Here is a 27,885-nt window from a genome sequence, read left to right as displayed (position 1 = left end):
CGGCTGGCTGCTTTATGAGGGTCTTTCTGTGCATCACTATGCTCCCAATGCTATTGGCTGTGGACTTGGCTGATAAAGCGAGGACCCCATGGGAATGAGGTGGGAATGGCCCATGATGCCCTGACGGTCGTTCCATGAGTGTGCGAGTGAGCGAGATAGAGAATTCCCTTCCTCGGGTCTTTTATCCAGAAATCACCCCCCAGTGGTGGGCGTACATTCCGATTGGCTGTGAATAGGCTGTATGGGAAGACTTGCGCAGGACTCATCTGGAAGTGATTCCCCTGAACACGTCGGGCACGATATATACAATGTTAAAGGAATGCGGAGATTGGGACGAATTCTGACACTCCATGTAGAAGTATGGGCATTGACTTTGTGAACAATCCTTAACGCAGGCCCAACAACGCCTTGCTGTTCTCATAAACGATATAACTGATACTGACAGCTGGTGCAACCTTCAGAAGATTTGGGGTCACACCCTTGAACAATCCTTTGATGCCTTCGTTCTGGAGTGTCTTCCTAGTCACATCCGCAATGCCTTTGTAGGTCGGCGGATGGAGCACCGTACCTTGGGCTTGAAGTCTTGTTCGAAGCAGATTGATCGGATATACTGCCGTAGCACTGATCGCGCCCGAGGTAGCTCCAATCATGCCCGTGATAAGGTTGCTCATGTCCACATCCTCTTCGTGAACTCGTGCTTGCCTGGCTTTACGAGCAATCACAAAATTCTTGCAGTTCTCGAAAATGAACAGGTCGATAGCGCTGTAAGGAAACATGCCAGCAAGACCCATTCCTAAGCCCCGATAATATGGTATGAGCTTGCCTTGTTTCCACATCTTCCTGGCGGTCTGAAAGATCAGGGCGTTTCCATGCAGGCCACCAGAAACTGTCTCGCACTGCATTCGACTGTGGGAAAGGTGGTTAGTCGTATCCTCCCATGGCGTTAGGAGGACGGAGCTTACAATTTCAGGGTATCAAGCGGGTAAACAACACATTGAGATACCACACCGCCAATACCACCAGCGAGAAATTGAGACGTCGGATGCAGATGCTTGGGATCTGAACCGTCAATTCTGGCGAAGAATCGCTTGGCGGCCTCGTAGGCACCGAACTTCATGGCCGATTCCGGCATGACTTTGACCACATTCAAGCCGTTCCCAGCGAACAGGCTACGCAAGCCGCCAGCAGCCCAAAGTTCCTTGCATGCATCGACCAGTGGTCTGCCGAAATTCCTGATCATCTGCAGAGGTGCGGCATCCTTCACAGCTTTGATGGTAGCCTCTTTCGGACTTGTTTGGGCAATCAAGTAGACTTTCAAGCGGTCAAGTGGAGCAGTTGCTGTGCGTGAGACCATGCCTGCTAGCCCACCAGCTATGAAATAGCCTGGCGGAGGGAGAAAATCTGTCAGCATCGTCAACAATAGTTAGAATTTGTTAAGAAAAGTCTCTTCGCTGAAGCAAAGTTGGCCCTATAACATGGTCTAAAAGGCAGACCAGGGATGTAAAATAATGGCGTTGGGTTGCAGGCATCTCTGTGCAGACGTTTATTCTGCAATCGCGTAGTGCCGGTACAAATAAGAGAGGGTGAACCATACCAAATCCTTGCAGAGTGTCATTGACATTGACATCTCCTTCCTGATTGACACTTGCCGTAGCAGTATAGTACGATAACACACCGCGAAGATTGGATCGGCCTGCTGGTAAGAAGAGAAGGAAATCCCTGGAGCTGGTCAGACAGTCCTTGAGGAAGAGAGAAATATTGGTCGCACCTCCACTCGTCAAAGCTGATCTCGCCGTCGTGATTCACATCCACCTCATCAAAGAACTGATCCAATTTTGCGGAACTGATCGTCACACCAGCCCTGCTGAACGCCGCTCGCAGCTCTCCTTTATCCAAAGCACCGCTGTTGTCCTTGTCTATACTCTCGAAAAGCTGCCACAACTCCCGCTCTGCGTGCTCAACAAAGACTCTGAACTCATTATATTGGATTCGACCGTCACCTGAAGTGTCGACAACGTTAAGGACATCGTGAAGGAGGTCATCGGCGTTTTTGAGGGGGTGGTCGATTTTGCGAAGACCCTTTTTCAAACCAGGGAGGTCGAGATGGCCTTCGCTACGGGTATCAAGAGTATGCCATAGTTCTTTAATCCGCTGTTCGCGGTGTTCATGTGACTCTCCGTTCATGCTACGCCTTGATGGTTTGAGAGCAGAGGCTATCTGTGAGGGAGCATGGCTGTTTGTCCTTGTTTAGCCGAGCTCTGAAGGGCGGCGACCGAAGGTAAAGTAATCGCAGAATGCCGTGGATTGGAGGCGCAGGGAAAGAAGGCCCAGGCTGTGCACCGTATATAAGGGAGGGTTGCTGAAGTGCCTGAGGCTGATGGATGGAATTCAAGGAAAGCAGTTTTGTTGCAGGTGGAGCAGTTGTGACTTGTGAGTGTCTGTGGTGAATTGTGAGCTTTTGGGCACTGCACCCTGCAAGCCTGCGACGGTGACGTCTGTGTGGGGTTGGAATTGGGAATTGGTTTGGGATTGATGGCTTGCCGGAATGCTACTCGTAAGAGCCTCGCCGCTCCAGTAGCTTAGGTGCCTAATCAAGTCTCTTCGTTTGCCAGGTGACAATCAGCCAGCATGCCTGCAAGCCTCAAAATCTATTACCTAGGTAAGCTTGCCTGATTGTTCTGCCCAGCATGTTACGCTGTCTGCCCGTATAAGGGATGATTACGCGGAAAACCACCATTTGGGTGCCATTATATATAAGGTAAGCTTGCAGCCACTGGCGTCGAAGGACGGAGTAAAAGCAGCAAGATCGACGGCGCGGAGTGCCTGCCAAGCCCAACCTTGGATACCCACGGATACCTTACATGATGTTACCTACACATCTCGACATCTACCTACTCCGTATAGCTGACTTACTACCAGGCACTCTCTTTTCTGTCCGTTGTGTACAGCTTTTCAGGTTGGGGTTACTGTTCCATCTGTTCGCGACTCCCCCTGGTGTCACGTAAATGTCAGCAGCGTACAAGCACATAAGCACTCGAGGAGCGATGGCAACGGTCGGTTCAGAGAGGCAAACTTGAGCCTGGTGGGTTGATCAGTTCTGCGAAGGATATCCTAAAGGCCTCGCAGAAGGGCTGGAAATTTACACCGACAAGCCAGCGCCATGGCGGCCAACTATTGGACGTCGACCCAGAGAAGATACTGGACGTTCACTCCGGAAAAGCTCGTCGACATCCGCGATGATCTGGAGAAACAGCACGCCAAAGTCATCGAGCAATATCCTTATCCCGATCGGAGGCACATGATGATATTCCTACGTGATCGTCTGCTGCAGTTGGCTAAGCGCCTGCAGTTCAGACAACAATGCGTGGCAACTGCTCTAGTCTATTTACATCGATACTTCCTGACGACGCCCATGCAGAATGTTAACCTCTATCTTCTGGCTGCAACCGCGTTCTATCTAGCATCGAAGACTGAAGAGTCACCACACCACATTCGTCTGGTCGCTGCCGAGGCGAGGCAGTCGTGGCCGGAGTTCATGCCGGGGGACGTGGCGAGACTGGGGGAGATGGAATTCTGTCTCATCTCAGAAATGCGCTCACAGTTGATTGTCTGGCATCCATACCGATCCTTGATTGCGTTAAAGGAGAATCAAGATCTCAAGCTGTCCAACGATGAGCTTGGTTTGGCTTGGTCCATCATCAACGACAGCTTCATGACTGATCTGCCATTGACTTGCCCGCCACATCTCACTGCAATCATTGCGATGTTCCTTGCAGTCGTCTTCCTCCCGACAGCTAAAGCAGCTGGCACATTGAGACCGTTGTCACACGATACCCTCACAAACCCTGACAACGGTCCATTCTCATCCCTCGTGGGTCGGCAGAACATTTCCGGATCTTTCAGCAGTGTCCTTGGGAATCTACAGATGTCCAGTCATGGCGGTCCTCAAAGCAATGGCAAAGCTCAAATGCAATCGAATGATGCGCCCTCTCAGCCATTTGATAGAGAGAAGACCATAGCGGCGGCAAAGGAGTCCGAGAAGATGCAGAATACGATGAAATTCCTGGTGGACTCAGGCATTGATATCGAACGTATGATTGAAGGAACACAAGAAATGATCTCTTTGTACGACGCTTGGGAACAATACAATGAGAAGTCCATCAAGGACGTCGTCGGTCGTTGCCTGAAGTCGCGCGGGTTAGACGGCTGAAGATCTGCCTCTCGCTGTTGCTGGGGGAAGAGCCATGCTGCACCCTTTCGGCTTCCACTACTTTGGGGTGGCGACCCCCGCTATTCCAAGCTGTTTCCTCAGCTCAAGAACAATAGGTTTTGTTTTGGTGACAGGCGCATTCCAATCAAAGGAAGCCAACGTGTTGTTCGAAAATTCGAAGTATAACAAATCTGCAGCATCATTACGAACCTGCAAGCATACGTCAGTCTCAGCATGTCGTATGAAAAAAGAAGACGGACCTTTGGCCAGCGATGAAGCAACTGACGCGTAAGCTTGTCCATCGCCCGGGTCCGGTATGCATCGATCGACAGCAGTCTGGAATAGCAATTCAGTGCAGCTTCAATCCTCGGAAGGCTCGAGGTCGGGCTTTGGATTTTTTGCATGATGGCCCAGATGTCCCAAGAATCATTAAGTAAGAGGCTTTGGTCCATCAGAAAGCACAGAAAATCGAGCAGTGTGACGACTTGGCGGTCATCTTGCGTGGCATTCTCATCCAACTGTCTCAGTATGATCGACGTGGCTGCTTTTGCCAGGTCATTGCGCCTCTCATTATCGAGCAGCTGCATGTACAATAGAAATGCATTGCTAGCAGCGCGGCAGACGTCTTCAGTCCCCGACGTGGCGGATGAGACAAGGCCTAAGAGAACCTGCTGCTGGAAATCTTTGCTGGGAAACAGCTCCAAGAGCTGTTGGAAATATGAAGTGGAGGATACGTCGGCGGGATAGTCAAAAGTGCTAGCATTATTAGCCAGCCAGTGACGCTAGGGTTCAGTTTGGACTTACCATTGCAGGGTTGGAAAATTCGGATTCGTCTTCCAATAGCCTTCCAAGCACTTCCAAGCACGAAACCGTACACTGTTTAGCTTTTCAGCTGCCAGCTTCGCAACGAAGGGCATGACAGCCGTGAGAACATCGTCAGAAAACCGGTTCAGGTCCCTGTGGTTACGGAGTGCGTCAAGTGTTTCGATACTCTGAAGTCGAAGTGTCGAGCCGATGTCTCCCCTCTGGTCGTTGGTATAGTCATTCAATCCACAGCAGAGGACGTCGGAGATTTTCACTGCGTCGTTTGGAGTGCCGATGTCAGAGTTCAATAGGATGACGGACAGGGCTCCCATAGCATCGATTCTGGTTTCAATATTAAAATTGCCTTTGACAATTCCAATGGTGTATGCAGTGATGGCTTGTTGGAGATTCAGATATAGATCTTTGCCAGCCAGATGAGCATGAATGAGACTCAAAGTCCTAATTCGACCTTTGCTGGTAAAAGCCGAAAGAGACTGGGTGTTAATGTCAAGCCACTTCTCGATCAATGCAGCGGCTGTTGGGCTTGGGAGGAGCTTGAACATGTCGAGGTTCGCATTGCTGCTTGTCTCGACCACCGCATCTTTGGAACCCGCCACGGTGCACTGATTCAAAATGTCCAAGGCGGATGATGTCCAATCTTGTTGCAGGACCGGCTCGTCAATCCCCATAAGCTGGAGACTCCGGCATATGCTGCCAATCAGAGCAGATATACCCTCCATGACGAGCTCCAAGTCAGCAGTCATTCGAACATCCATTTTGCCGGTCAATTTACTAAAAGTAAAGAGACCTTGGCCTTGCTTCTGAAACCAGGAGATCACTGCATCGCCATGACATTGTGCAGCAGACTCCAATATCGACATCAGGATAAGAAGCAGACCATGTCGTGCGGCGGCCGTGCTTCCAATGTTGGCTGCCCTCATTTCAGACAGTTGTCGGAGGATGACATTCAAGAGAGACAAAACGTCTTCAGCAGAGGAGGATCTGGTGAGAATGCCAACAGCATTTGCCGCCCAACGTCGCTGATTCAGGTCCGTGGCGCGTGCCCCTCGCCATCCTATCAGTGCCTTTAAGATCGGCCTTTGGTAGACACGATCAAGAGTTGCTACCTGCGGAGCAACTTCGATCATTGCTCGAGACAGCCGAGCAACGGCATGGTAGTCGACGATCTGCACTACGGGTATGCCATGGATAATTGTATCCGGATGCCGTCCGATGAGCTCCTGCAACGCTGCGGAAGAACCCCGCCGAATATTGCCCGAAGGATCGAAGCAAGCAGAAATGGTCAACTTGATGGCTATCAGTTGCAAAACGTTTTTGCAGTCCTCATACTCATCCAGTGCTGCTTCAGCGAAGTTCGATACGTGCACAAGACCCAGCTCGATCGTGCTATATTTGCGAGCCAGAGCCCAGAGACCGAAGCAAGCAGCATCACGAACACCAACACCGACGGAGGTACCAACGTTTGACCTCTGTTCGAACTCCAAGCCAAGAATCATTGCTTGGATGATTTCCGGGAGTATGTCTGGTGGAGGAGAGCGACGGAACACGAGATGCCCGAGAGTCAGCATCAATCCATGCCATTTCAGCGGATCAACAGCGCTAATGTTTCTTTTCAGCCCAACGGTGCTAGACTTGATCTTATCGGTTAATGGTATGAGCTCCTGCGTCTGTGGATCCTCCAGGAGTACACTTTCCTCCAGAGAACCCAAGATGGCTTCGACGACTTCCCTGGACATTGCGTTTTCGAGTCTGAGGGTGATGACACTGAGTGCCTTCGCTGCAGCCATCCTCACTGGCGTGTCCTTGTCGTTCAAGGCATCCAGAAAGTATTGTATGCTCTCTTCCAGCATCATTGTCAAGGTTCCATCCGTGACAGTGTGCCTCGTCGCATTGAGTGATACGGCATGCGTAACAACGACTCTCATAATCTTCAATATCCATTTCCTTGCGGGAGCAGAGTCTCGAACAGTGGTGTGCGACTGTTGTTTGCTAGTAGCCAACTTGAGTACATCAGTGAAAAGTCTTTCGATGAAAGGGGCTGCTTCGCTGTCAGTGCTGGCATTTGTGATGCCGTATAACAGCGCCAGGAGACCATGAGCTTTGTAGGGGCTGATTTTCAGCAAATCTTCGTCGAGAAGAAGTCCGCGGGTCGCATAGGCGATAAGTTTTGAGGCCAAATTATGAGCTTGCATATCGTTTCGAAGACTCAACCGCACTAGTAGGACGCTTGCAGCTTCGCGTTCCTTTCCTGAGCTTTCGAGCTGTCCGAGAGCTAGGGAGATAACGTTCTCGACGGTAGTTGGAAGGTCACCTAAAAGCTCTGGCATTGTCACGTTCGCATAGGCGTTGCCAAGTGACATGCTTGCCAGCTCGAAAGGCGCCAGCATCAAATGAGACAACCATAACAACATAATGTAGCGCTCTTCCCAGGTCATGCCCAATGACCCCGTACTCCATGCTTTGAAATTTGCCAACATAACGCCCAAGTACTTGGGTTCATTGTTTAACAATCGCACGATAACCTTATAGCCTCTGACTTTGCAGAATGAATAGAGCAGACGACATATCGCCCTAGGTAGTGGCAGGATGCCGCTGTAGCTACTTCTCCTGGTCGGGGAATAATGCTCGCTGGATGTTGTGAGATAGTCAACAAAGGTGTTGGCAAGAAGCTGGACCAAATCCGAAAGGTTAGGGTCTAGGAGTTGGGGCCATTCTTGAAAGCGATCCAGCTGCCATAGTGTTAGCGATAGTAGGTGGCCTTGCGTCGTTGTTGTTATCTTACGAGTAAGCTTAACTCCTGGCATTTGGGGTCAAGAACGAAGAGACGGTGAGTCCGAGGCGACGCCTTACTGTGGTAGATGAGCAGCGGCAATTTGTGCTTGATTTCCTCAAGAAGCGTACCTGATGCCTTGTATAGTTTGGCATCGAGGTCATGCTCGGCCGCATCCATAAAGAAGAGGTTTCTAGATATCATTCGCCGATATGGGGGAAAAAGGGAGGTGTTAGGCGTCTGGATCACGTGATTTAGCCTAAAACGCTGTCATTCACGGCGCCAAGGACTTTGAAATGACCCCCCAATCGCTTCGTAACCGTCGAGGCTGTCGAGACATGTTACGGCGTCGGTCATGAGGTATGTCTTCCCGGCGCCGGCTATGAGATTTCGGTTGTACCCTGTATCATTCTCCTTCATCGTCGTTATCCTCTATCGCTGGGGCACGGCCCTTGCCTTTGTTCCGATGGTATACTTCCAAGAGGCTTTGCTGGACACTTCGGGACCCACCAGCCACAGCTACCGCATTCTCCGCCACCTTTTCCGATTCTCTTATTGCCCGCTCGAACTCATCATCGTCCTCGTTATGGAGACCTATATCCGACTCCGATTCCCTGTCGCTGCCACTCTGTCTCTGTTCCATCACACTCTGCGCCATGACTCGCTCCAGCTGTTTCTTGAATTCTAATGCTTCGCTTGCGTGTCGCTGAGCTTCGGTTTCGCTGGCCGCTATCGCCTGGCGCAAATTCTCCTGCTCTGCCTGATGATCTGCAGCTTCTTCCTGTTGGCGCCGAAGTTGAGGCTCATTTCCCTGATCCGCCCGCTCCATACTGGCATCCTCTTCTACGTCTCTACGCAACGTCTCCTGGACCGATAGTTGGATGGTTTCGTTGATTTCAGCCGCATTTAGCGATTCTTCAGGGGACTGTGAACCACCCATGGCGAGTATGGCACTCTCGGGATCTAGTGTCGGGGCATCTGCACTGGCGGACTGCACGGAGTTCGCACTATGTCCGCAGTTTTGTCGGGTCATTGTGTCCTCTATGTTCTTCCTTTGCTGTGCTTCCAGGACATCCTGCACCATCTGGTCAGGGTTGCGTTTTTTCTTTATGTATTTCTGGATCAGTTTCCACCGAACGATGACGTCTTGCTTTTCTGCATCGGAGCTCTGCAGCCATTCCTCGTATCCTTGAGCTATCCTGGACGCGACGATGTAATTCTGCACATTTCTGCCGAATAACTTCTGCACCTCTTTTTGTACCCCCTTCATCGTATGACCGAGGATACCAGAGAAGCCTGCGAATGGCTTGGTTGCAAATCCTGCGACCCCTTTGCCAATTCCTTTGACAAAGCCGCTAGCACCCTCTCTCTGGGCGCCTTTCCACGGCTGAGTGACCAGGCCAGTAACGCCATCGTACCAGCCAAAGCCAAATTCTTTGCCTGCTGCCACGGCGCCTGACTTGAAATCGCTGACTTGTTCTGGAGGCCGCACGGTATCGTCTCCCCAAAGCTTAGGGAGATTGTGAAACCCTTTGGTTAAACTCACCGAGACCTCCATAGGTGTCTGCACAAACGCCGTTACGAAACGCCCGAAGCCTTTGCTACTGTGCGCGCTAGTCTGACGCAGCATGTCATGATCCTTGCCGAAGCCGGTTTTATTTCGACTGCGGACTCGACTTTGGCTAGCGTCGTCTTGTTTGGGACTCAACTGATCTTGCAATGCATCTGATGTAGAGCTTGATCCGATGTTCGAAGTGGAAGATGACAGACCGGAGAAGTTGGGAGGGCTTCGAACATGAGTAAGATATTCCTGCACATTTAAGCTTGTCTGACTTTGTTCTGGCGAAGTTGGCGCAGCTGATCTCTCCCCCAAATGTGAGGCCTCACTTTTCCTTGCGATTGTCGACACTGATTCTTGGGACTGCTGTCGGTTCGACCCAGTCGGAATGTGGAGACTCTTCAACGTCTCCGAGGGAACCTCAGCTAACCCCATCGCCATGCCGCTGAATGCCCTAAAACATGCCGCAGCGCCTCCGGTTACTGGATCCCAAGGACCTTCGTCGGTGTAATATTCTTGTGGTCTAAAGCGCTTCAAGTCATGGAAATCCAAAAGATTTGCATTCGCCAAAGTACAGGCAGCAAAAGCGCTCAACCTGACCTGAGTGCGCTTGATGCGCCACGCAGCGGGTCGAGAGGGTGCAAGGGTACAACGGAGTCGGTCAGCCTCGAGATGTTGATGGAACGACTGAGCACCCATGTCGCTACCTCGCTCCGCCGCGATCTTGCCTGCGAGTTCTTTGGCGCGTTCCAGGCTTTCGGGCTTCAGGCAGAAGTTGATGGCATTGGCTAGTTTGTACGCTGTGAGTTGTTTGTGAGGAATTGGATCGGGGCCGGCGCCTGCTCGCGCGACCATGGCGCCCCAGAAAGGTTGGTCTCCAAAGAAGGGAACCACTACAGTAGGCCGGCCTGCGGCAATGCCTGCAGCTGTGGTTCCGGCGCCACCGTGGTGAACGACACACGAGACGTGCTTAAAAAGCCAGTCGTGCGGCACGTTGCCTAGTATAAAGACGCCGTCGGGAATACGAAGCCTGTCCGCGCCCATGCCTCCCCAGCCTTTAGAAAGGAGGACACGCTGACCAGTCTGCCTCACGACCTCGAAGATGAGCTCCGTCATCGCGTCAGGATCGTCTAGAATGATACTCCCGAATCCTATGTAGATAGGGGGCGGGCCGGCGTCGAGGAACGCCTGGAAATCAGGAGTCGGGCTATAGTTAGAGGCCAAGTTGAGAAAGCAGGACCCGGAGATGGATATGTGAGGGCCCCAGTCTTTCGGTTTGGGTATCAGGGCCGGAGACCAGCAGTAGGTGTGAGGAATTTTGAGACGCTGGAGCATCCCGGGGGCCCAGATCAGACTCACGGGATCCAAACCGAGACACTTCGCGCGGAATCGGTTGATGATGTCACCTAGGCCTTGCCACGCGAGAACTTCGATCATCACGTAACTTATATAATTAGTGAGTTGAGGGTCGGCATTGGAGGATTGGATGTTGGCCAGCGGATGGGGAAAGGCCTGGGTGGGAGAATATGGCATAGTGAACATGATGTGGAGAGGGATGCCCAGTTTCTCTGCGCAATGGATATGGGCAAAGCTTGGGGGGTTGGCGATGATGCAGTCGGCGACGAAGGGTCTTGCTGCAAGCTCGGAGCCAGGGTCCTTCTCAGAGGGCTCAGAAAGGTCATCGTCGGTAGCACGAAGACCCATTCCGTCACCGGCTTCGTAACATGATCGCCAGCAGCCTTGAATGTACTCAGAAACATCTCTCCTTCGCTGACCGATATCTCCACTTAGCAGATTGCGAAAGCCCGGCATCAGGCTGGGATTCTTGACCATGAAGGCCATTAACCGAGAGGGGTCGCCGCCGATGCTGAAGAATTCCAGGCCATTCTCCTGCACAAAGTTCTTGAAGTTGGGATGAGTCGCTAGACGTACGCGATGGCCGTAGGCGTCTTTCAGGACTTTTCCCAAGGCAACGAAGGGTTGGACGTCTCCGCGCGAGCCCACGACCTGTATGACGATGTTCAAGGGTGGCGGTGGAGGCACTCCCTCCTCCCCTCCTAAGGAAGGGGGAACGTAGGGGGAAGGAGGCGGGCGACTGTCTTGGGCACTCTGGACCTGTTGATGTAAAGCAGGAGTAAAGATCTGGGACAAACGGCGGTTGAACTGATTGATGCGGATGTTGACACGGCCGTCGTCGGTGACACAGGCACTGGTGCCCATGCCGTCTTTTTCGTTGCGGATCTCGCCATAGATGTCGCCGTAAACAGGAGGGGGCGTGTCGTCCTCGGCCGCATCGGGAGTGATGAGGTCAGTCTCGTACAGGAAGGCCTCCTGTCTCGTGGGCCTTGCGGGATCGGTCTGGGCGGTAGCGGTAGCGGTAGCTTGTGCTTGCTGAAGCATGGATTGCTGCTCGAAGGTCCACGGGACAGGTCGGCCCTTTTTTGAGGGAGATTGGGTGGCCATGGTGTGAATGAGAGAAAGCAGGCTGAATGAGGTGACACGACTGCAGGGACAGAGAGGGTCGGAGAGATTCTGTCATAGCCGCGCACATACCTACCTGTACCTGGAGCTCATTGATACCAGGGGCATGTGAATTGATCAGTAGGCTGAGCAGAATGGAGGAGCGTTCGATTTGGGATTGTTCTGTACTTGTACCTCAGAAGGTCCAGGCAGCAACAATCAGGTCAAGGATGCGACGTAGCAGCGCCCAATCGGGGCATACCCTGATTACTACCTACCTTACCTGGTAGGTAACATGAAATTTGCGAGGGGAATTGACCCGTTCAAAACATAGTATGCTCGCGGACCTCTTATGACGACCTCAATAGCGTGTAGGTTAGAATGAAATTGTAATACGAGGGCTATCAACGAGTGTTACAGGGCCGGCTGCGAATGTGAGGTGCGCACTCGGCAGAGTTGCCTATCCTGGCACCGCGTCCACAGGTCACATGATGTGGAAGGGTGACACCTCTCGTAGCTGACGTAACTTCTCATCATCTTTATTTACATACCGTACAGTATGTACGGTAGGCTGGACTGACCTTCTAAGTGGCAGTGTCCAGCTTCACTTCAAAGCCGCGACATTTCTCCGCCTTACATTTCGTAAATCTTCACTTACGGTACACAATACCAATGGCGACTATCCTTAAGTGCGTGGCAAACTACTAGCCCATCCGTGAATTGACTTCCTCTACCTTTGCACGTTGCGTCTGAGCCTGTTGATGCATGACTACCAGGATCCTGCCACCTTTGAGAAGCCAATATGTCAGATGACGAGGATATGGATGTCGATTCCGGCAACAAGGGTCAAACTGATCAAGCCGAAGTTGAACGCCAACTCGACGAGGAATATCCCAACAGACCTCACAACAAACACAGAGCCCTGCCGTTCCACACGCTGATCAGGGATTTATTTGAGCCTCTTATCGAGAACAGAAGCAAAAAGGCAGGCCCCGCCGCTGTCAATAGGAGGAAAGTCGGCCCCAATGCTGGCCTAAGCACCTCACCTTCCGAGCGGCGACGCGCCATCATTGAACGGTATATCTCGCGTTGGAGAAGGGATGTCGGACCGGATTTCTTTCCTGCCTTTCGCCTCATTATTCCTGACAAGGACCGCGAACGAGGAGTGTATGGACTGAAGGAAAAGATTCTTGGTAAACTATTGGTCAAGATCTTGAAGATCGATAAGAATTCCGATGATGGCTACAATCTTATGAATTGGAGGATCCCTGGCGGAAGCAATGCTCCTCGTTCATCTGGGGATTTTGCTCTGCGTTGCTACGAAGTGATCTCGAAACGACAAATGAGGACAGAATATGGGGATATGGACATTGACGAGGTGAACGAACTGCTGGACAAACTGTCAGCCGCTCCGAGAGAAGAGACGCAACTACCCATCTTGACCGAATTTTATAAACGCATGAATGCAGACGAACTTACATGGCTGATTCGTATCATTCTGCGGTCGATGAAAGTGGGCGCGACCGAGAAGACCTTCTTCCACATCTGGCATCCAGACGCGGAAAATCTTTTCAACATCTCCAGCAATCTTCGAAGGGTATGTTGGGAGCTTTGGGATCCGGAAAAGCGTCTCGATAGTGAGGAAACGGGAGTCTCCCTGATGCAATGTTTTCAACCACAACTCGCTCAATACACCCAGGATTCCCTCAAGCGGATCGTTCAGAAAGTACAACCCTCGCCTGAAGAGCAGGAGTTCTGGATCGAAGAAAAGCTCGATGGCGAACGCATGCAATTGCACATGGTGGAAGACAATAGCCTTTTTGGAGGGAAACGTTTTCAATTTTGGTCTCGCAAAGGGAAAGACTACACATACCTCTACGGCAACGGGCTCCACGATGAAAAGGGAGCTCTAACCCAGTTCCTCAAGAACTGCTTCCACGAAGGCGTGAACAATATCATCCTTGACGGGGAAATGATCACTTGGGATCCGAAAGAAGGAGCCCCGGTGGCTTTTGGCACATTAAAGAGCGCCGCTATAGCTGAGCAACGAAACCCGTTCGCAGGAGGGCAAAGACCGCTGTTTCGTGTCTTCGATATTCTGCTCCTGAATGACAAACTTCTGACACGGTATACGCTCGCAGAGCGTCGAAAAGCCCTGGAAGCTAGCATTCAACCGGAACCGGGTCGTCTTGAAATCCATCCATACAAAGTTGCCACGGGAGTAGAGGAGGTCGAGAGAGCCCTTCGTGAAGTCATCGCCGAAGCATCTGAAGGATTAGTGCTGAAGAATCCTCGCGGAGCTTACAAACTGGACGACCGTAACGGTGACTGGCAGAAGGTCAAACCAGAGTACATGACTGATTATGGCGAGTCACTCGACTGCCTCATCATCGGAGGATTCTATGGTTCTGGCCGGCGAGGTGGGAATCTGTCCAGCTTTCTTTGTGGCCTGCGCCTCTCTGGACCAGCGCAGAGTCAGCATCAAAGTCAGGATCAGTCTCAAGCGCAATCCCAATCGCAGGCTTCTGAGGCCTTCCAGAAGTTTGTTTCTTTCTTCAAGGTCGGCGGTGGCATGACAGCCAACGATTATGCCACCATTCGCCATGAAACAGATGGAAAATGGCACAAATGGGATGCGAGACGGCCACCAACAAAATATATCGAATTGGGAGGTGGACCACAAGGCCAGCGCGAAAAGCCCGATATGTGGATCAAGCCTGAGGATTCCCTCGTGGTCCAAATTAAAGCTGCACAGGTGGTGCCGAGCGAAGACTATGGTTGTGGTATGACATTGAGATTCCCGCGGTTCCAGAAACTCCGTCGGGACAAGAATTGGCAGTCAGCGTTGTCGCTGGACGAGTTTCAAGATCTCAGAAAGACCATCGAGGACAGCCTCAAGAGGAAAGCGCTGGAAATCGATGAACAGAAGAAGCAGAAGCGAAGAGCAACGACACGCAAGAAAGTCGTCACCGTTGCAGGCTACAATGCCAAAGATGTCAACAATGTGTCACTCCCCGCTGGACCTCAGGGCAATGTTTTTGAAGGCCTCACGTTCTACATTATGACGGAGGCCGTCTTACCAAGTCAGAAGAAATCAAAACTGGAGCTCGAAGCGCTGGTGAAGGCGAACGGCGGCAAAATCGTCCAAACCCACAATGTTGTCAAAGACACGATCTGCGTGGCAGGAAGGCGGACTGTGAAGGTAGCCAGTCTCGAGAAGACGGGAGAGAAAGAGATCATTAAGCCAACCTGGATCTTTGATTGTATCGATCAGGCGCGCCACGACTTTGCAGTCGGCTATGCGGAAACGGTCCTGCCAGTCGAGCCAGAGCGTCATTTGTTCTTTGCCCCAGAGGGGATGAAGGACCGCTGGATTGAGAACTTGGATGTCTATGGAGACAGTTATGCTCGGGACACCACTGTGGACGAGTTGAGGGAGATCATGGAAAAGATGGGCGTTATTGTTTCCGACGATGTGGAGGCAGTGAACATAGTCCCAGAGCTGTTCCCCGAGTACCTCGACATGAGAGGGTTTATCTTCGTCGGCCTCGTAATGCTATTCGACAATCCGGCAGAGCCGAAGCAGAAGGGATCGTCAGCATCAACCACGGAAAGCTCTATCGACAGCACGGGCACAACAGCGCGCAATTTCGCACTATTCGGCGGAGCGCGCGTCTTGCCAAACAGTGGTCTGGATTCTCTTCCTGACAACGAGAAAGTCAAGATCACGCATATCATTGCCCACTCAGATTCCGACTTACAATCACTCAGACGAGATGTCTCCCGGTGGAGTAGTCGACGTATACCTCGAATAATGAGTCCAGAATGGATTCGAATGTGTTGGAAGGAAGGCACAAAGGTGGATGAAGAAGCTTATGTGGCTAGGTGAGGTGCTGCCCTCCGGTGGGTGACTCAACCTTTATACTCTGGGTTGGGACGCCCCTGCGCATCACCCTCACCTAGGAAGCCAAATGAAAGCACGAATTTATCCGATACTGGCCGCCTGTGGCTACCCGCATACAATCTCGTTGATAAACACTGACTGGCGATGACAATTCGGTTTGCTCGGTTGCTGGTACGCGGCTCTGGCTCAAGCCATCATGATAACCGTCAATATCCCACAATGAACACTCTGATTTCGACAAACAGGCGGATCTTGACAAACTTCGATCTACAAGTCTATTCCGCCGATATTGGAAGCGGACGTTTATTCTTGGTGGCACTACCAAGTGCATACAGAATTGTTCTGGAGGCCAGTCAAAGGATACTCTAAGCAGTCCTGCCCTAAGCACCTTTTGCTTTACGGTCTTCCACAGCCTAATGATAAATGAGACTGTCCATACAGTCTTGTGTTGCCACACAGACAAAGCCAAAAGAACGGATTGGGTGAGACTATCACGTTCCCTACGACTTGCTGCTGCCATGATTTGTTCCGTTGCGTCTATCGTCGGCTTCTGCAGCCTCCATTTGGCATTCACCAGGCTTATATATGATATATCACCTCCCATGCATACCGCGCGTTTCCTTAGTGTCTTGTCCGTTTGAGATCGTCAAGCCAGTCACCTCTACAATGACAAGCTGCGGAATGGATCTAACCTCAGCGGATCTCAAGAAGAAACCTCAACCACAAAGCATTCCTTCCCAGACCCCGTCGTCAGTCATATCGAACAACCTGTCATATCCATTCTGACACAATGGCTGGTGTGGGTGCAGTCGCCTGCTCCTTGACTTTTACAGTCCTCTCTGTCCTCCTCGGCGGTCTACGACTCTTCACAAGAGCCTACATCGTTGGAGCGCTGCTGATTGACGATCTGCTCCTCGGGTTTGCGATCTTGGCCTCGATAGCGTTGACGACGCTCATCGTCTTTCGTACGGCCGAATATCTGCTGTAGCGACGAGAGAAGAAATCGACTGACAGGTGTAGAATCATACAATGGCCTAGGCGAGCATATGGAGCTCCTCCCAATGGACAACATATACAATTTTCTGCAGGTACGCCACAGTCGATCGCAATAAAGACCATCAACGCGAGGCTACCTGCTGACATCCTGCAAAGGCTCTCTGGGGAAGCACGATAGTGTACAGCATCGCCATGATGCTCACACAGAACGTCTTCCTCTTCCAATACCGCAACTTCTTCACAGGCCGCTGGCTCCGTCGAACCACAGCGGCCATGGTCGTCACGGTCACGCTCTTTGGCATTGCGTCAACGCTCACGCTCGCCTTCCAGTGCGTCCCGATGCGGTACATCTGGGACCCGCTGTCCCCAGAGGCCCGCTGTATCAATTACCAGGTCTTCTGGTACATCTCGGCCGGCTTCAACACGCTCACAGCGATAATCATCTGGATTCTGCCCATTCCGCTGATCAAGGGTCTTCATCTGCCGAAACGTCAGAAATATTGGCTGATTATGGTCTTTGCGTTGGGAGTTTTGTAAGTGTACTGTGTACAACCTACTTCACCTACTTTGGGCCCTTGGGACGATAAGTTAAAAAGTGCTAACATGGTTTGTGTCTCCCTTCTAGTACATGTCTCGCCTCGGGCCTGCGTATCCGCGCGCTCAACTTGGGCGTCAAGCACACCGAGTTCGATACGAGTTACTTCTATCCCGAAGTCGCGGCCTGGAGCTCGCTCGAGATCAATGTGGGCATCATCTGCGCGTGTCTGCCGACGCTGAAACCCATCGTCGACAAGATGTTTCCCGGCTTGTTGCATGATCCGGCGAGGCGCATGGGGGCATCATTTGTCAATAGAAGCATCTACGACAGAGACGGCATGTACATGGGTACGGTGAACTCGCGTGTGGGAAGGGATGTTGGTGGTGGTGGTGGTGGTGGTGGTGGTGGTGGTGCTGGGCAGTACAAGGGCAAGGGCGGCGGCGGTTTGGCCGGAAAGACAACAGAGACAGACCTGGAGAGTCTGACTACGTCCGCATCGTCGCCGGCTAGGGGCAGAGCCGTTGGAGACTTTTGATGACCAGTCGAACTACTGGTACCTGCTGCTGGCGAGTAACCGCCTATCGGCAAGTGAGAGAGCCGGGTGCATCCATGTGATCGGGCTGTTCCTTTCCTGCTCGACGGCACGTATCGAGGCGAGACGAGTACGGAGAGAGCTGAATCGCGCTGAATATCGAGCTGAATCGAAGGCGTGAGTGCCGCAGAGAATCGAGTTCTAGTCATTGAGAGAACCGCAACGAAAAGAAGAGCTTGGGATGATTCATCAATTCAACAATACTTGCAAGCAAAGAATTTCGAGCCCTGAAATTAGTACAGTACTCCTCGTAGCAATCAAGAGCTGGGTCAACTACTACGTAGTAGGCACCTAGGTGGTGGGTACACGGAAGTTACGTAGTACGAATGTCTGCGAAGTCGTGCACTACTAACTAGTTAGGCTCGTAGTAGGTTACTAGATTCGCATCACCAGAATTACTACCAGTACATGCTCTTGTCACCCTGTAACTTCGGACGGCGAGGCTGCCACTTACAGTATCCTACGTTAAGTTAGTCCAGCGAGTTCAACTTACGGTACAACTACCAGTGGTTCTGTTCTGGCACTCTGGCCAGGCCGCTGACGTTGATCTTGTGGCTCACGAACAGGAACAGAAACTGGCGTGGAGCATCTGATGAACATGAACATCGAGGTAACCTTAGGTTAGGTATGCAAGTTCCAATATCTCATCCGTAAGGACGGGAGTTGCCCAGCGTCGGGATAGAGAAGGACAGGCAATAATAATATGTTCCATAGATGTGTACTACGTAGGCTCGTAAGCCCCCCGCCCGTTCAAAAGGAATTTCACTATTTCTTCTATGCAAACCGCGTCATCTTTCCAAGACTCTTTGATAGTTCATAGATAACTCATAATATACATCTTCGACTCATCCTGGATCAGTCATCCTAGGAGTCCTAGGAGGAATGGAGAAAACGGAAAAAACAGCACGAATTTGACGTCGCTTTTCAACCCGCTTTGCTTTGCGAAAAAGAACATAACACGATGGGACGAAAAACAATTGGCTCATGATGGCTCAGAAATCGTCACTGGACCAGCTATTCCACCTCTCTGGCCCAGGCTTCTTATCCCTTCGGCCTCGGTTCTGCTCCCTGTCTTTTCCACCCTCATCAACTGGTGGCAACCACAGCTTTGCACGCCCGACCGCTTCATCGCTCAATTTCCCACTCTTTCGCATATTCATCTCACATACAAACACCCTCAGGAAATCTCTGTTTTCACGTGGTTCGCGAAGCCGAGGCTGGCCCTCGCTGCTGTTCATGTCATCCCACAGGGTCTGGGCGGCGCGGTGCTTATTGCTCGGCGTGCCGTCTGGCTCGAGCCATGTTGGCGGACTTGACGCGTGGGCAGTGCGAATGCTGGACGGAATGCAAGTGGCCAGAGGCACGACGGGCGGGAGTTGAGAAGTCGTACTCTTCGGTCCGGTGATGTTGCTGCTCTCTCGAGCCGCGGCGGAAGCTAGGTGCCTGTTTTGGTATTTCCGCTTGATCTTCAGTTTTGGCTTGGCTTCAGCTTGAGATGACGTTGGAGCTGGTTTCTCATCGACCCAAAAGTGCAGCTGAGCTGGAGAGTCCGGAGGCACGGTAGTATGTGGATTGAGATATCTCCGTAGAGCTGCCGATGGAGGCTCGTCGGAGGGAGGTGGACGTCGGTCATCGGTCAAGGAGGGCTGGAAATCAAAGATGGATTTGGATAGGAATTCGTCGGGCTGGACAAGCGGCGGAGTACCGGCGATGTTGGAGACGGTCTGCGCGGCAGATTTGAGTGCTTTCAGAGATGCGGTGAGGCTGGACTTGAATGAACTCGGTCGCTTTTCCGGCATCAGTCTTCGTAGGTTCTTCGGCGGAGGAGACATTGCGAGATCTGGAGTGGTGGTCCCGCTAAAATCCTGGTCATCTTCCACCTGAAGGAGAGGATGTTGATCGCTGCAATCTTCCGAACTCGCCATCTGCCGCAATCGATGATCAGATGGGGATCGTAAAGTTGCTGGAGAGAAACTGGCAGTATCCGTGGCGCTGAACTCGTCTGGAGACACGAGAGAAGGCATTGATTCGGTTGACAATGATCTTGTTGATAGAACCCCTGCATCGAGGCCTTCACTTCCCACAAACATTTGACCCTCAAGCAAGCCATCGATGGCGCCAAACAGTCCTTCAAATTGCGGACTCGACCAGCTTCCGGACAAGCTGGATTCCCCACTGGGGAGGTCGTCTCTGAGTAGTTTGCTGAAATCGGCGACGTAGTCACAGTTTGGAAGTCTTTGTACCGGTCTCTGCCTCGGTTTGCGCCTGATTGGTATAGTTGTGGACGATAGTACATCTTGTACAGACTCTTTTCTTCTGCTGGGTATGTCTTGCACCGACTGGCTACTTTCACTTCTTGATGGCTGAATCAAGGAAGGCCCGGGTCGCCGCGTTGGTTTAGAGCGTCTGTCGGCGCGTGGCGGGATCTTGACAGGATCTGAGGACGGCTTGTTCCTCTCTGACTTTTGCTGTGAAAGGCTCTGTGAGAGGGCTGATCGCGTGGGTGAGCCGGATTTCCTTTCTGGCGATCGTCTTCTGGACAGGACTTCTTTCTCGTCGAAATCGATGGTCTGAGTCCCGCCCATAGAACCTGGGGCGAAAGCCCGAGGGACCATCATCATGTCGATTTGGTGTATAGATCGTTTGTCTCCAAGTTAGTTCAGCAGGCAGCATGCCCGTGACGGAGTCGAGCCCTGCAATACGCTTATCGTAGCATCTTCACAACGCTCGGAAGGGCTGAAGCTAAATCTCCGGAGATGGTCGGCTACGACGAGATTAGGGAGACAATAAGGTAGCGACAGTGGTTGATGACGAGGGAGGAAGACTTGAGATAGGACTGCAGTATAGCATGTTAAACGGATGGCAGAAGAAGAGATATGTGGCCAGCGCAGTCTCGCCGAGCAGCTGAGAGTCGCGAGGTAGCGTAAGTGCGTAGGGGCCACGGCTGGTCAGTTTGGGTGTCAGTCGTGTGCGCAATAACTCGTAAAGCCGGGTGGAAAGATAAGACAATCGGGGTTCAGCGATTGGCTGCGGGGCCCGGGCGACGCCAGGCGGTCTCGCGGTGGGATGACGACCCTGTGCGCCTAGTGAGCCCCCTATGACGATCTAAATCTAAGCCTAGGTGGCCATGATTTGTCCCTCATACGGGGTTCCTGTTGCTTTTTCTTCAGGCTGAGCCACCCACTGCTTCTCCCCAAGCTCGCACACACCTTCCCAGAATCCCAAGATCAATAACCATGGCATGATTGGATGGAGAAGACAACCTGGTCGACTATGGTCTCCCCGGGAAGTGCTACTCGGCATGCATGAACCATTCTCTTTACAGTAAGTCATTACAGCTTGACTGGTGGAACATTGAGCCGGGGTATACGGAGTACTGTACTCTGTACATAATCCTCCCAACTTCATTTCGTTTCCTAAACGCTGTCTGGCAGTGTCTGCTGTTATCGTACGACTATTGTCTAGCATTTTCTGGTGTCCGCGCCGAGAAGTGTCCTAGACACCGGGACCCGGTTGCCGGATTTGCTGGTACCTGGAGTCGAGAACAATCAACCAAGGTCCAAGCGATTGGTAAGAACAGTTCCTCTCGAGTAATACTTTCCACCCTTCACGGGTCCTTGCGGAAGATACCGACGTACCGAAAGCAGGCAGTGGATTGCGGCCATGAGCGCCCTGGCTTCTGGAAGTCAGGCAACCGACCGACAACCCTGGATCTGAGTAATCAGAATGAAGAAGGCAGATCCCACACATTCACCAGAAGCAACGCCGACAATACCTACCAGGCAAGCAACTGTGACAATTTCTATGGAAAGCAACTGACGCAGGGTCTTTTCTTGTCCGTGGGGGTTTAAGATCGCACTCGGATCGAGTCTGCCGCGAGATCACTAAGATCTAGCCAGATACAGCAAATTGAGCGCCGAAACCGCCCAAAGGGTCCGGCCAAATCCATCTTTCTCCGACTCTCTGGTCGAAGAAGGAATCAAAACATAATTGTATCCACTCCAAGGGTCGAGAAAGTGGACATTCATCACCCAGAGCGCGACGGGAGTCCCAGTGATGTGGTCCCAGGAAAATTGCTCACCGGTGAATGTACAATATCTTCGTATCAAAGCCAGATCATCCACTTCTCAGAGACGAACGAAAGAAGATGCGATCAAGAGTGGAGGGCACTCATTGTCTATGCATCAATGGCTCGTGTCTAGTTAGCCGGCTATCGCAAGAGCCAGCGTATCTCACCAGATGCAGACCACCAAAGTAGCAAAGAAGCCTCGCAAGTCAGATGCCTTCAATTTAGCTGACTTGAAACTTTCCCTTCGCCGATAAAATGGTTCATGCTCGAAGCAAATCCCGAACGTACGAGTCAATCCACATTCCTGGTCTCTGGCAAAGCGTATTTCTTCAGTACGCAGTAGTAGTATTTTTCTCTGTCCGAACGCCTTCTGCATATCCATCTGGGATTCTTCTCGCCTCGATGGCTCACCTGCCTTCCCGGCTGGACACTACTCAGCATTCTCCCCTCGAGCTTTATAATTCCGAGCCCACTCTGTAGCTCTAGCGACGACTCCTTCGACGCTGCGCTGCTCACCATGCTTTTCCTCAAACTTCTGCCACCGCTTAAAGAAATGTTGCGCTTGGTTCTTGCTGAGCTTCACCCCGACAACACGCTCATAAGTGTCCCGTATTTTCTCCGTGTCGCCCAACTTCTCCTCCTGGTCGAGGATGATGTTGTATAGGTCCAGTCTCTTTGGGAACTCGGCGAGCATGCCTTCAAACAATGTGCGTCCTCGTTCTGGTAATCCATTCCTCGACTTGAATTCCAGCAGCGCAAAGGCTTTTGTCAACTCGAAAGTCGCCTTCTTCTCCTCCTTCTTGTCCTTCATCGCACCGGTCAGTGTCTTCATTGCACGTGGCAGCAACTCTCTGGCATCGTACGGCTTGTTGACAACATCAAACAAGAATGTTGCATAATTGACCCACACATCCAGATCCGCCTTGAATTTCTTCAGCATTTCTTTGAACTTCTCATCCGCCTTGCCGTACTTGCCCGACTGGATCAAGATACTCGTCATCCGCGTGTGTATCTCCTGTTGGTCGTTGTATTCCAAAGCACGTCTGAAAATCGCCTCGAGCGAATCATCGTCGCCACGAGCATCCTCCAGGTTCAGCATGGCTGTCCAGACCTTCAGTTTCTCTTCCGATTGACCTACTGCAATTGATCGCAAAGCACGTTCGCCAATCTCGCGTGCCTGGTCCACCTCCTCGAGTCCGAGGTGGAAAGCCATATACTGAATCCAAAGATCCCCAGAGTCCGGCTCGGCCAAGAGCAGCCGCTCGAAATCATCGGCAGATTGTGGACCGTTCGTATCCAGGTCTGCGGTGCGATCAACGATAGGCACAGCTCGCTTCTTCTTTTTCTTTGGTGCTTTTCTTGCTTGTTCGTCTTCGGAATCGGATGCATTAACGGCACGCTTATTAGCCCGGGTATTGCCACTTTCAGTGGTCCCAGTCCAGTCAAAGCCGCCCACACTGAGACCTTGTGATTTGGTGCCTGCTTCAGGCGCGGCTTCCTCGTCGCTGTCCATGGCTTGATCGTCGTCAGCTTCATCATCGTCCTCGTCCTCATCGTCGAGTGCTTGGCCGTCTTCTTCATCTTCGCTTGCTTCCTCAGCTTCGTCATCGTCGGGGTCTTCCATGGTTTCGTCGAGATCAACTCCTTCGCCAGAGTCCGCTTCACTCGCGTCCTCATCCTCGGCAATGTCGGGGAAATAGGACGCTTTCATGCCAAAATTGACCCTGCGATTGGCAGGATCAAGTTTCAGCACTTTAGCTTTGACAGTGTCTCCCTCCTCGAATAGCTTGGTTGCATCTTCAATGCGCTGCTCGGCTATTTCGCTACGATGGCAGAGTCCACGGACGTTTTCAGAATTGTTTACAACCAGAAAGACGCCAAATGATTCGACCTTGACGACTTTCGCAGTGACAAGATCCCCGACGTGCAGGTCGTTGAAAGTAAGTGGGGCCTTGTAGGTGGGATCCAGCGCCGACGCTTTCAGGTTCATTTGGACATGGCCAGAGGCTTCATCAACCAACGTGATCTTCCCTTTAACAAGCTGATCTCGCTGGAAGTGATCTTTCCAATCTTTCAGGTACTGATCCGACAGATGGCTTACTCTCACAAAGGCTGTGATGCCATGACCGAGGGTCACGAAAATACCTTTGTCAGCAACATTGCAGATGAAGCCTCGAACGACATCATTGACAGAAAGTTGCTTGAGCGAGGTGATCTCTGGGTCGGTGACTGGTGACGAAGAGCTCAACACCTTCGACCGACGTGTTGACAAAGACACCTTCTTGTTTGGTACATCGACGTCCAGTACGCAGACCCGGAGGACATCGTTCTTCTGGAATTTCGCAGAGTTCGCCTCCTTGTAATCGTCGGCCATGTCGATCATTTCAACAGCGCCCACAACCTGTTCGCTAAGCTGAACCAGGATATTACGGTCCGTCACTTTTGTGACTCGACCAGGGAGGATTAGTCCTTTGGAAAGGTCCTTGAAAGTCAGTGAACCAACGGAAGCGTCCGACCGGGCAGTAAGATCAAGTCGGTTTTTCTCTAAGTCGACAGAGACAACATGCACTCGAAGAGCGGAACCAACGGGGAAGTTCGCTTCCAGGTTGGATGCAAGCGATAGATCATCAGACACGTCTGTGGCTCGGATTCTTCCTCGGACAGCTGGGGATATGTTGACCCACAGGCAATCCTCCGTAATGTTGTTCACGAACGCTAGCCAGGTCGAGCCGGCTTTTATGTCCTCCACCTTGAGGCTAGCCTTATGAGGCTGTGCGACGGAGCCGGGCTTGCACGACAGCTCGAGCACTGTGTTCTTGCCTTGTCGATGGGTGAGTGGCAGGAATCGGTGATTTCTGGTATCGTGCGCTCCAATGACTTTAACAGCAAGTTCTTGCTTCGGACTGAATTGCTTCAATGGCCGTTTGCGATCTTTGATATCTTTCCACTCATCAAAGACTTCGGAAGCATCGATGCGTCCCTGGACATTCTTCGCCAGCTCCACGTTTATCTGGGTTTCCTTGACGGAAGTAATTCGAGCTTTGGTAATCTTGCCCACAGATAGATCATCGAGCTTATTGAGCATTGCATCGACAGGTTCAATAAGGTCCGGTAACTGCTGTACCGATGACACAGAGCTTTCTTTTGTTGCGACATCCACGGTTGTGTCTCTCATTGTAAGCCAGAAGCGCGGAGTGGCGCCCTTGTAATCGATGGACAGGACTCTTGCCCTGACCGGCTGCAGTTTCATCATGCCAAAATCCGGCTCGTCTTCGTGCTCCATGGGAACCTGATTCTTCGCGATGAGGCCACTGATGTTATCAGCGAAGCTCACGAATACACCATCCTCCGTAATGTTAGAAACATAGCCAGTGACATCTGCGTTGGGTTGGAGCTGCTTGTAGCTTTTGAGTAAAGTACCATCTTCAGCAGCCTTCACCAGACTCTGCTTGTTCGTGACAAAAACGAGTCTTCTCTTTGCCTGAACTTGTAAGATGACAAGATTTTCCAGCTTCTGACCAACTCTTATCTTGCTGAAAGCAGACTCTCGTTTCTTCAGCGAACCATCAGACACATGATCCAACACCAACCGCGCAATCGCATCAGAGCCTTCCAAACGCAGCAAGATGTCATTTTGAGATTTCTCAAAAACAGTACCACTTGTAAGAGAGCCGGGCTGCAATGCAGTAAGAGAGCTCTCTAACGAAGGATTTGAGGTGTTGACGTCTCTACAAGAGACGGTCAGGCGCTTCTCTGCTGCGTTAACGCTGATGGCGTTCACGCTCAAGACTTGACCAACGCGAAAATGCTCAGTAGCATCCTTGATATATGCTTCACTCATCTCACTGACCGGAAGAAAACCTCGCACCGGACCGAAAAATCTGACAACCGCACCAAAGCGGTCAACTTTGGTCAATGTGCCGACGGTAGAGTCTCCGACCTCGATGTCTTGGAAGGAAAACCATGCTTTCTGATCACTGTTGATGATTGATTTCTTCAAAGTCAACTTTAGACGACGTCTTGCCGGGTCGGTTGACAAGACTCTTGCAGTGATTGTCTGCCCTTCTCGGAACTTCCTCTCTGGGTGTTTCAACTCGACATCGGACATATGTATTTGCGGAACAAGGCCGCTAATACCCTCCGCAAGATTGACCAACAAGCCCGACACACCGCTCGAGCTAACTATGATCTTCTCGACTGTTCCCTTGACCACGGCTCCAATAGGCACGTCATCAAAGCGCAGGAATGGTTGATCGAGTACCTTCTGCTCAAGAGAGACAATGTAGAGATTGTCGATTGGATTGTAATCAATAATTCGAGCCTTGTGATCGGATCCAAGTTTGAACTGGCCAGTCAATTCTGACAGGGAGTCAACCTTCTTGTCCGACAGGCGAGAGATATGCGCGAAGCCGATGTTGTCCTGATCCAGCTGTAGATAAACTCCGAGTCCAGACTCCACTCGAATCACTGGTGCCGAGTCGATGGTCGAAGATAACGCGAGTTTTCCATGGGCTTGTTCTGGCGATTCCGCGCCTGATGCCAAGTTCAACAAATTGTCCAGCACCGAGAATCCCAGTTTCTTGTTGTCTGATAACGGGAAGCTGCAGATCAAGCGGCCGGTCACCTTTTTGCCGGCTTCGAATTTGGCGAGAAAACTTTCCTTGTCCTTGAAGGATCCAGAATGCACGACGTCGGCCGTCACATCGAGAAGACCCATAACTTTTCCGACAAGCCCAGCCTCGGTGCGAGCGGTGACCAGAATTTCCGTCTTCGTGCCCGGCAGGAACGAGTCCACGGAGGGTGCTTTTTTCAAAGCCGTATCCATGGACAGGTCTGCCGAGAGCTTTACGACTTTGCCGTTGGAGCCAACCTCAAGAACGCTGCAGAGGAGTACCGCACCTACTCTGACATCAGACAGAGATAGACCGCTTGGTAGTTGTTTTCTAGGTACAAAACCACGGACACTCTGTTCCTCCAAAGCCAGGTCTACCACCAAGCCATGGTCTTCCACACTGCTAACGGAGACCTGGACAGTCGCGCCGGCCGCAAGGTTGCCTCGGGTGAGACCAACGTTGGTCAAAGCTGGCTCAACAGATAATTCGATACGCTTCCGTGCGGATGATTTTCCTCCAGGCTTATCCTGCTCTGTAGATGTGACGGCCACTCGCAGGTATTGTCCGACTCTGAAGTACTGCGTAAGAACAATGTCTTTCTCGCTCTTGTCTCCTTCTTCTTCGCTAGTACCTTCATCGTCCTCGTTCAGTAGCGCCTGAATCTTCTCGCTCAACTGAGGAGAGACTGCAGTCAAAGGAACGTATCCCACCAAGTTATTTGGCAGCGCTACTGTCAAAGCTCTTTCACTTATGAACGTCACTTGACCGAGTATAAGCGATCCGGTCGTTATTCGTTTATAGTTGAGACCTCCGATTTGCACCGCGGGGGTGTCGGTTGCAGAGTCTTCAGGCCGCCGTTTGTTCTTTTTTGACTTTTTTGTGGCTTTCTTCACCTCTGTCTCCGAGGCCATGCTAGCTTCGTCATCGCTCGTGTCTTGGGCTTCTGTCCGCCCCTCACCGAACAAATCCTGATTCTTTCTTTCTCTTGCAACATCTCGGGTGGCTTTTGCGTGGATTTGTTTCCGTTCAAGCGGAGTGAGTAGTCCTGCACCTCCTCGAGGAAACGCTGCTTGTTCCTTGGTAAGTACCGAGACATGTCTAGCCTTCTTGCTCTCGTTTTGCTCGGAGACAGAGTCGTGGCTCTTCGACGTAGAATCCGATTTCGACCGCTTGTTCGCTGGGCTGGCGGAGGGCCCTTCGTCCGCTAATCTTCTTTTGGTCGAAGCCATATTGAAAGCTCGGCGACTTGGAAAGCCGCTGTCAGTATTACAAGGTATGACTGGACGTAGTAATGCGACACAGGCCTATACCAGCATCCTGCGGCTTTCTTCGCTGCGGGCTGGTGTCGTG

General features: G+C 51.7%; 9 protein-coding genes across 11 annotated transcripts; 4 read left to right on the top strand and 5 right to left on the bottom strand.

Annotated features, from left to right (window-relative positions):
• Positions 1-340: 340 nt before the first annotated feature.
• On the bottom strand, positions 341-2,617 carry PV05_00255. 2 transcript variants are annotated; one of them, XM_013465131.1, is made up of 4 exons: positions 1,769-2,617; positions 1,595-1,719; positions 963-1,401; positions 341-906 (listed from the first exon to the last, which is right to left on the bottom strand). In XM_013465131.1, exons 1-4 carry the CDS (start codon positions 2,182-2,184, stop codon positions 387-389), a joined length of 1,500 nt encoding a protein of 499 aa, XP_013320585.1. In that variant the 5' UTR covers positions 2,185-2,617; the 3' UTR covers positions 341-386. The 2 variants fall into 2 exon arrangements, with proteins under 2 accessions (XP_013320585.1, XP_013320584.1); XM_013465130.1 differs by having other exon boundaries at positions 963-1,383.
• A 285-nt stretch (positions 2,618-2,902) lies between these two features.
• Positions 2,903-5,360, top strand: PV05_00254 (uncharacterized protein). The gene has a single exon (XM_013465129.1). It carries the CDS (start codon positions 3,161-3,163, stop codon positions 4,208-4,210), a length of 1,050 nt encoding a protein of 349 aa, XP_013320583.1. The 5' UTR covers positions 2,903-3,160; the 3' UTR covers positions 4,211-5,360.
• PV05_00253 lies at positions 3,298-8,046 on the bottom strand. 2 transcript variants are annotated; one of them, XM_013465127.1, is made up of 5 exons: positions 7,937-8,046; positions 7,818-7,884; positions 5,015-7,764; positions 4,471-4,966; positions 3,298-4,420 (listed from the first exon to the last, which is right to left on the bottom strand). In XM_013465127.1, the coding sequence occupies exons 3-5, from the start codon at positions 7,510-7,512 to the stop codon at positions 4,268-4,270; spliced, it is 3,147 nt and encodes a 1,048-aa protein (XP_013320581.1). In that variant the 5' UTR covers positions 7,513-7,764; positions 7,818-7,884; positions 7,937-8,046; the 3' UTR covers positions 3,298-4,267. The 2 variants fall into 2 exon arrangements, with proteins under 2 accessions (XP_013320581.1, XP_013320582.1); XM_013465128.1 differs by having other exon boundaries at positions 7,818-8,046.
• On the bottom strand, positions 8,027-12,203 carry PV05_00252 (uncharacterized protein). Its single transcript, XM_013465126.1, has one exon. It carries the CDS (start codon positions 11,824-11,826, stop codon positions 8,212-8,214), a length of 3,615 nt encoding a protein of 1,204 aa, XP_013320580.1. The 5' UTR covers positions 11,827-12,203; the 3' UTR covers positions 8,027-8,211.
• Positions 12,204-12,384: 181 nt separating this feature from the next.
• On the top strand, positions 12,385-16,378 carry PV05_00251 (uncharacterized protein). The gene has a single exon (XM_013465125.1). It carries the CDS (start codon positions 12,626-12,628, stop codon positions 15,710-15,712), a length of 3,087 nt encoding a protein of 1,028 aa, XP_013320579.1. The 5' UTR covers positions 12,385-12,625; the 3' UTR covers positions 15,713-16,378.
• On the top strand, positions 16,359-16,915 carry PV05_00250 (uncharacterized protein). The gene has a single exon (XM_013465124.1). The coding sequence runs from the start codon at positions 16,518-16,520 to the stop codon at positions 16,713-16,715; it is 198 nt and encodes a 65-aa protein (XP_013320578.1). The 5' UTR covers positions 16,359-16,517; the 3' UTR covers positions 16,716-16,915.
• On the top strand, positions 16,896-17,796 carry PV05_00249 (uncharacterized protein; the record flags this gene model as incomplete). Its single annotated transcript, XM_013465123.1, has 2 exons — positions 16,896-17,256; positions 17,349-17,796. Exons 1-2 carry the CDS (start codon positions 16,916-16,918, stop codon positions 17,794-17,796), a joined length of 789 nt encoding a protein of 262 aa, XP_013320577.1. The 5' UTR covers positions 16,896-16,915.
• Positions 17,797-18,558: 762 nt separating this feature from the next.
• PV05_00248 (uncharacterized protein) lies at positions 18,559-20,817 on the bottom strand. Its single transcript, XM_013465122.1, has one exon. It carries the CDS (start codon positions 20,472-20,474, stop codon positions 18,846-18,848), a length of 1,629 nt encoding a protein of 542 aa, XP_013320576.1. The 5' UTR covers positions 20,475-20,817; the 3' UTR covers positions 18,559-18,845.
• Positions 20,818-22,122: 1,305 nt separating this feature from the next.
• PV05_00247 (uncharacterized protein) lies at positions 22,123-27,883 on the bottom strand. The gene has a single exon (XM_013465121.1). The coding sequence runs from the start codon at positions 27,762-27,764 to the stop codon at positions 22,353-22,355; it is 5,412 nt and encodes a 1,803-aa protein (XP_013320575.1). The 5' UTR covers positions 27,765-27,883; the 3' UTR covers positions 22,123-22,352.
• Between the last annotated feature and the right edge of the window lie 2 nt (positions 27,884-27,885).

Source organism: Exophiala xenobiotica, assembly GCF_000835505.1.
Source record: "Exophiala xenobiotica strain CBS 118157 unplaced genomic scaffold supercont1.1, whole genome shotgun sequence".
NCBI lineage: Eukaryota > Fungi > Ascomycota > Eurotiomycetes > Chaetothyriales > Herpotrichiellaceae > Exophiala > Exophiala xenobiotica.
This window is presented reverse-complemented; position numbering and strand designations above follow the sequence as displayed.

What these genes read in the sequence shown, in the direction of transcription:
- PV05_00255 (XM_013465131.1), bottom strand. Translation starts at nt 2,184, where the DNA reads ATGAACGGAGAGTCACATGAACACCGCGAACAGCGGATTAAAGAACTA. An exon ending in ATCAGCTTTGACGAGTGGAG is followed by an intron (nt 1,720 to 1,768) that starts GTGCGACCAATA and finishes GACCAGCTCCAG; the next exon opens with GGATTTCCTTCTCTTCTTAC. An exon ending in TGACACTCTGCAAGGATTTG is followed by an intron (nt 1,402 to 1,594) that starts GTATGGTTCACC and finishes CGATGCTGACAG; the next exon opens with ATTTTCTCCCTCCGCCAGGC.
- PV05_00254 (XM_013465129.1), top strand. Translation starts at nt 3,161, where the DNA reads ATGGCGGCCAACTATTGGACGTCGACCCAGAGAAGATACTGGACGTTC.
- PV05_00253 (XM_013465128.1), bottom strand. Translation starts at nt 8,009, where the DNA reads ATGATATCTAGAAACCTCTTCTTTATGGATGCGGCCGAGCATGACCTC. An exon ending in GCCAGGAGTTAAGCTTACTC is followed by an intron (nt 7,765 to 7,817) that starts GTAAGATAACAA and finishes ACACTATGGCAG; the next exon opens with CTGGATCGCTTTCAAGAATG. An exon ending in AATTTTCCAACCCTGCAATG is followed by an intron (nt 4,967 to 5,014) that starts GTAAGTCCAAAC and finishes TAATAATGCTAG; the next exon opens with CACTTTTGACTATCCCGCCG.
- PV05_00252 (XM_013465126.1), bottom strand. Translation starts at nt 11,826, where the DNA reads ATGGCCACCCAATCTCCCTCAAAAAAGGGCCGACCTGTCCCGTGGACC.
- PV05_00251 (XM_013465125.1), top strand. Translation starts at nt 12,626, where the DNA reads ATGTCAGATGACGAGGATATGGATGTCGATTCCGGCAACAAGGGTCAA.
- PV05_00250 (XM_013465124.1), top strand. Translation starts at nt 16,518, where the DNA reads ATGGCTGGTGTGGGTGCAGTCGCCTGCTCCTTGACTTTTACAGTCCTC.
- PV05_00248 (XM_013465122.1), bottom strand. Translation starts at nt 20,474, where the DNA reads ATGATGATGGTCCCTCGGGCTTTCGCCCCAGGTTCTATGGGCGGGACT.
- PV05_00247 (XM_013465121.1), bottom strand. Translation starts at nt 27,764, where the DNA reads ATGGCTTCGACCAAAAGAAGATTAGCGGACGAAGGGCCCTCCGCCAGC.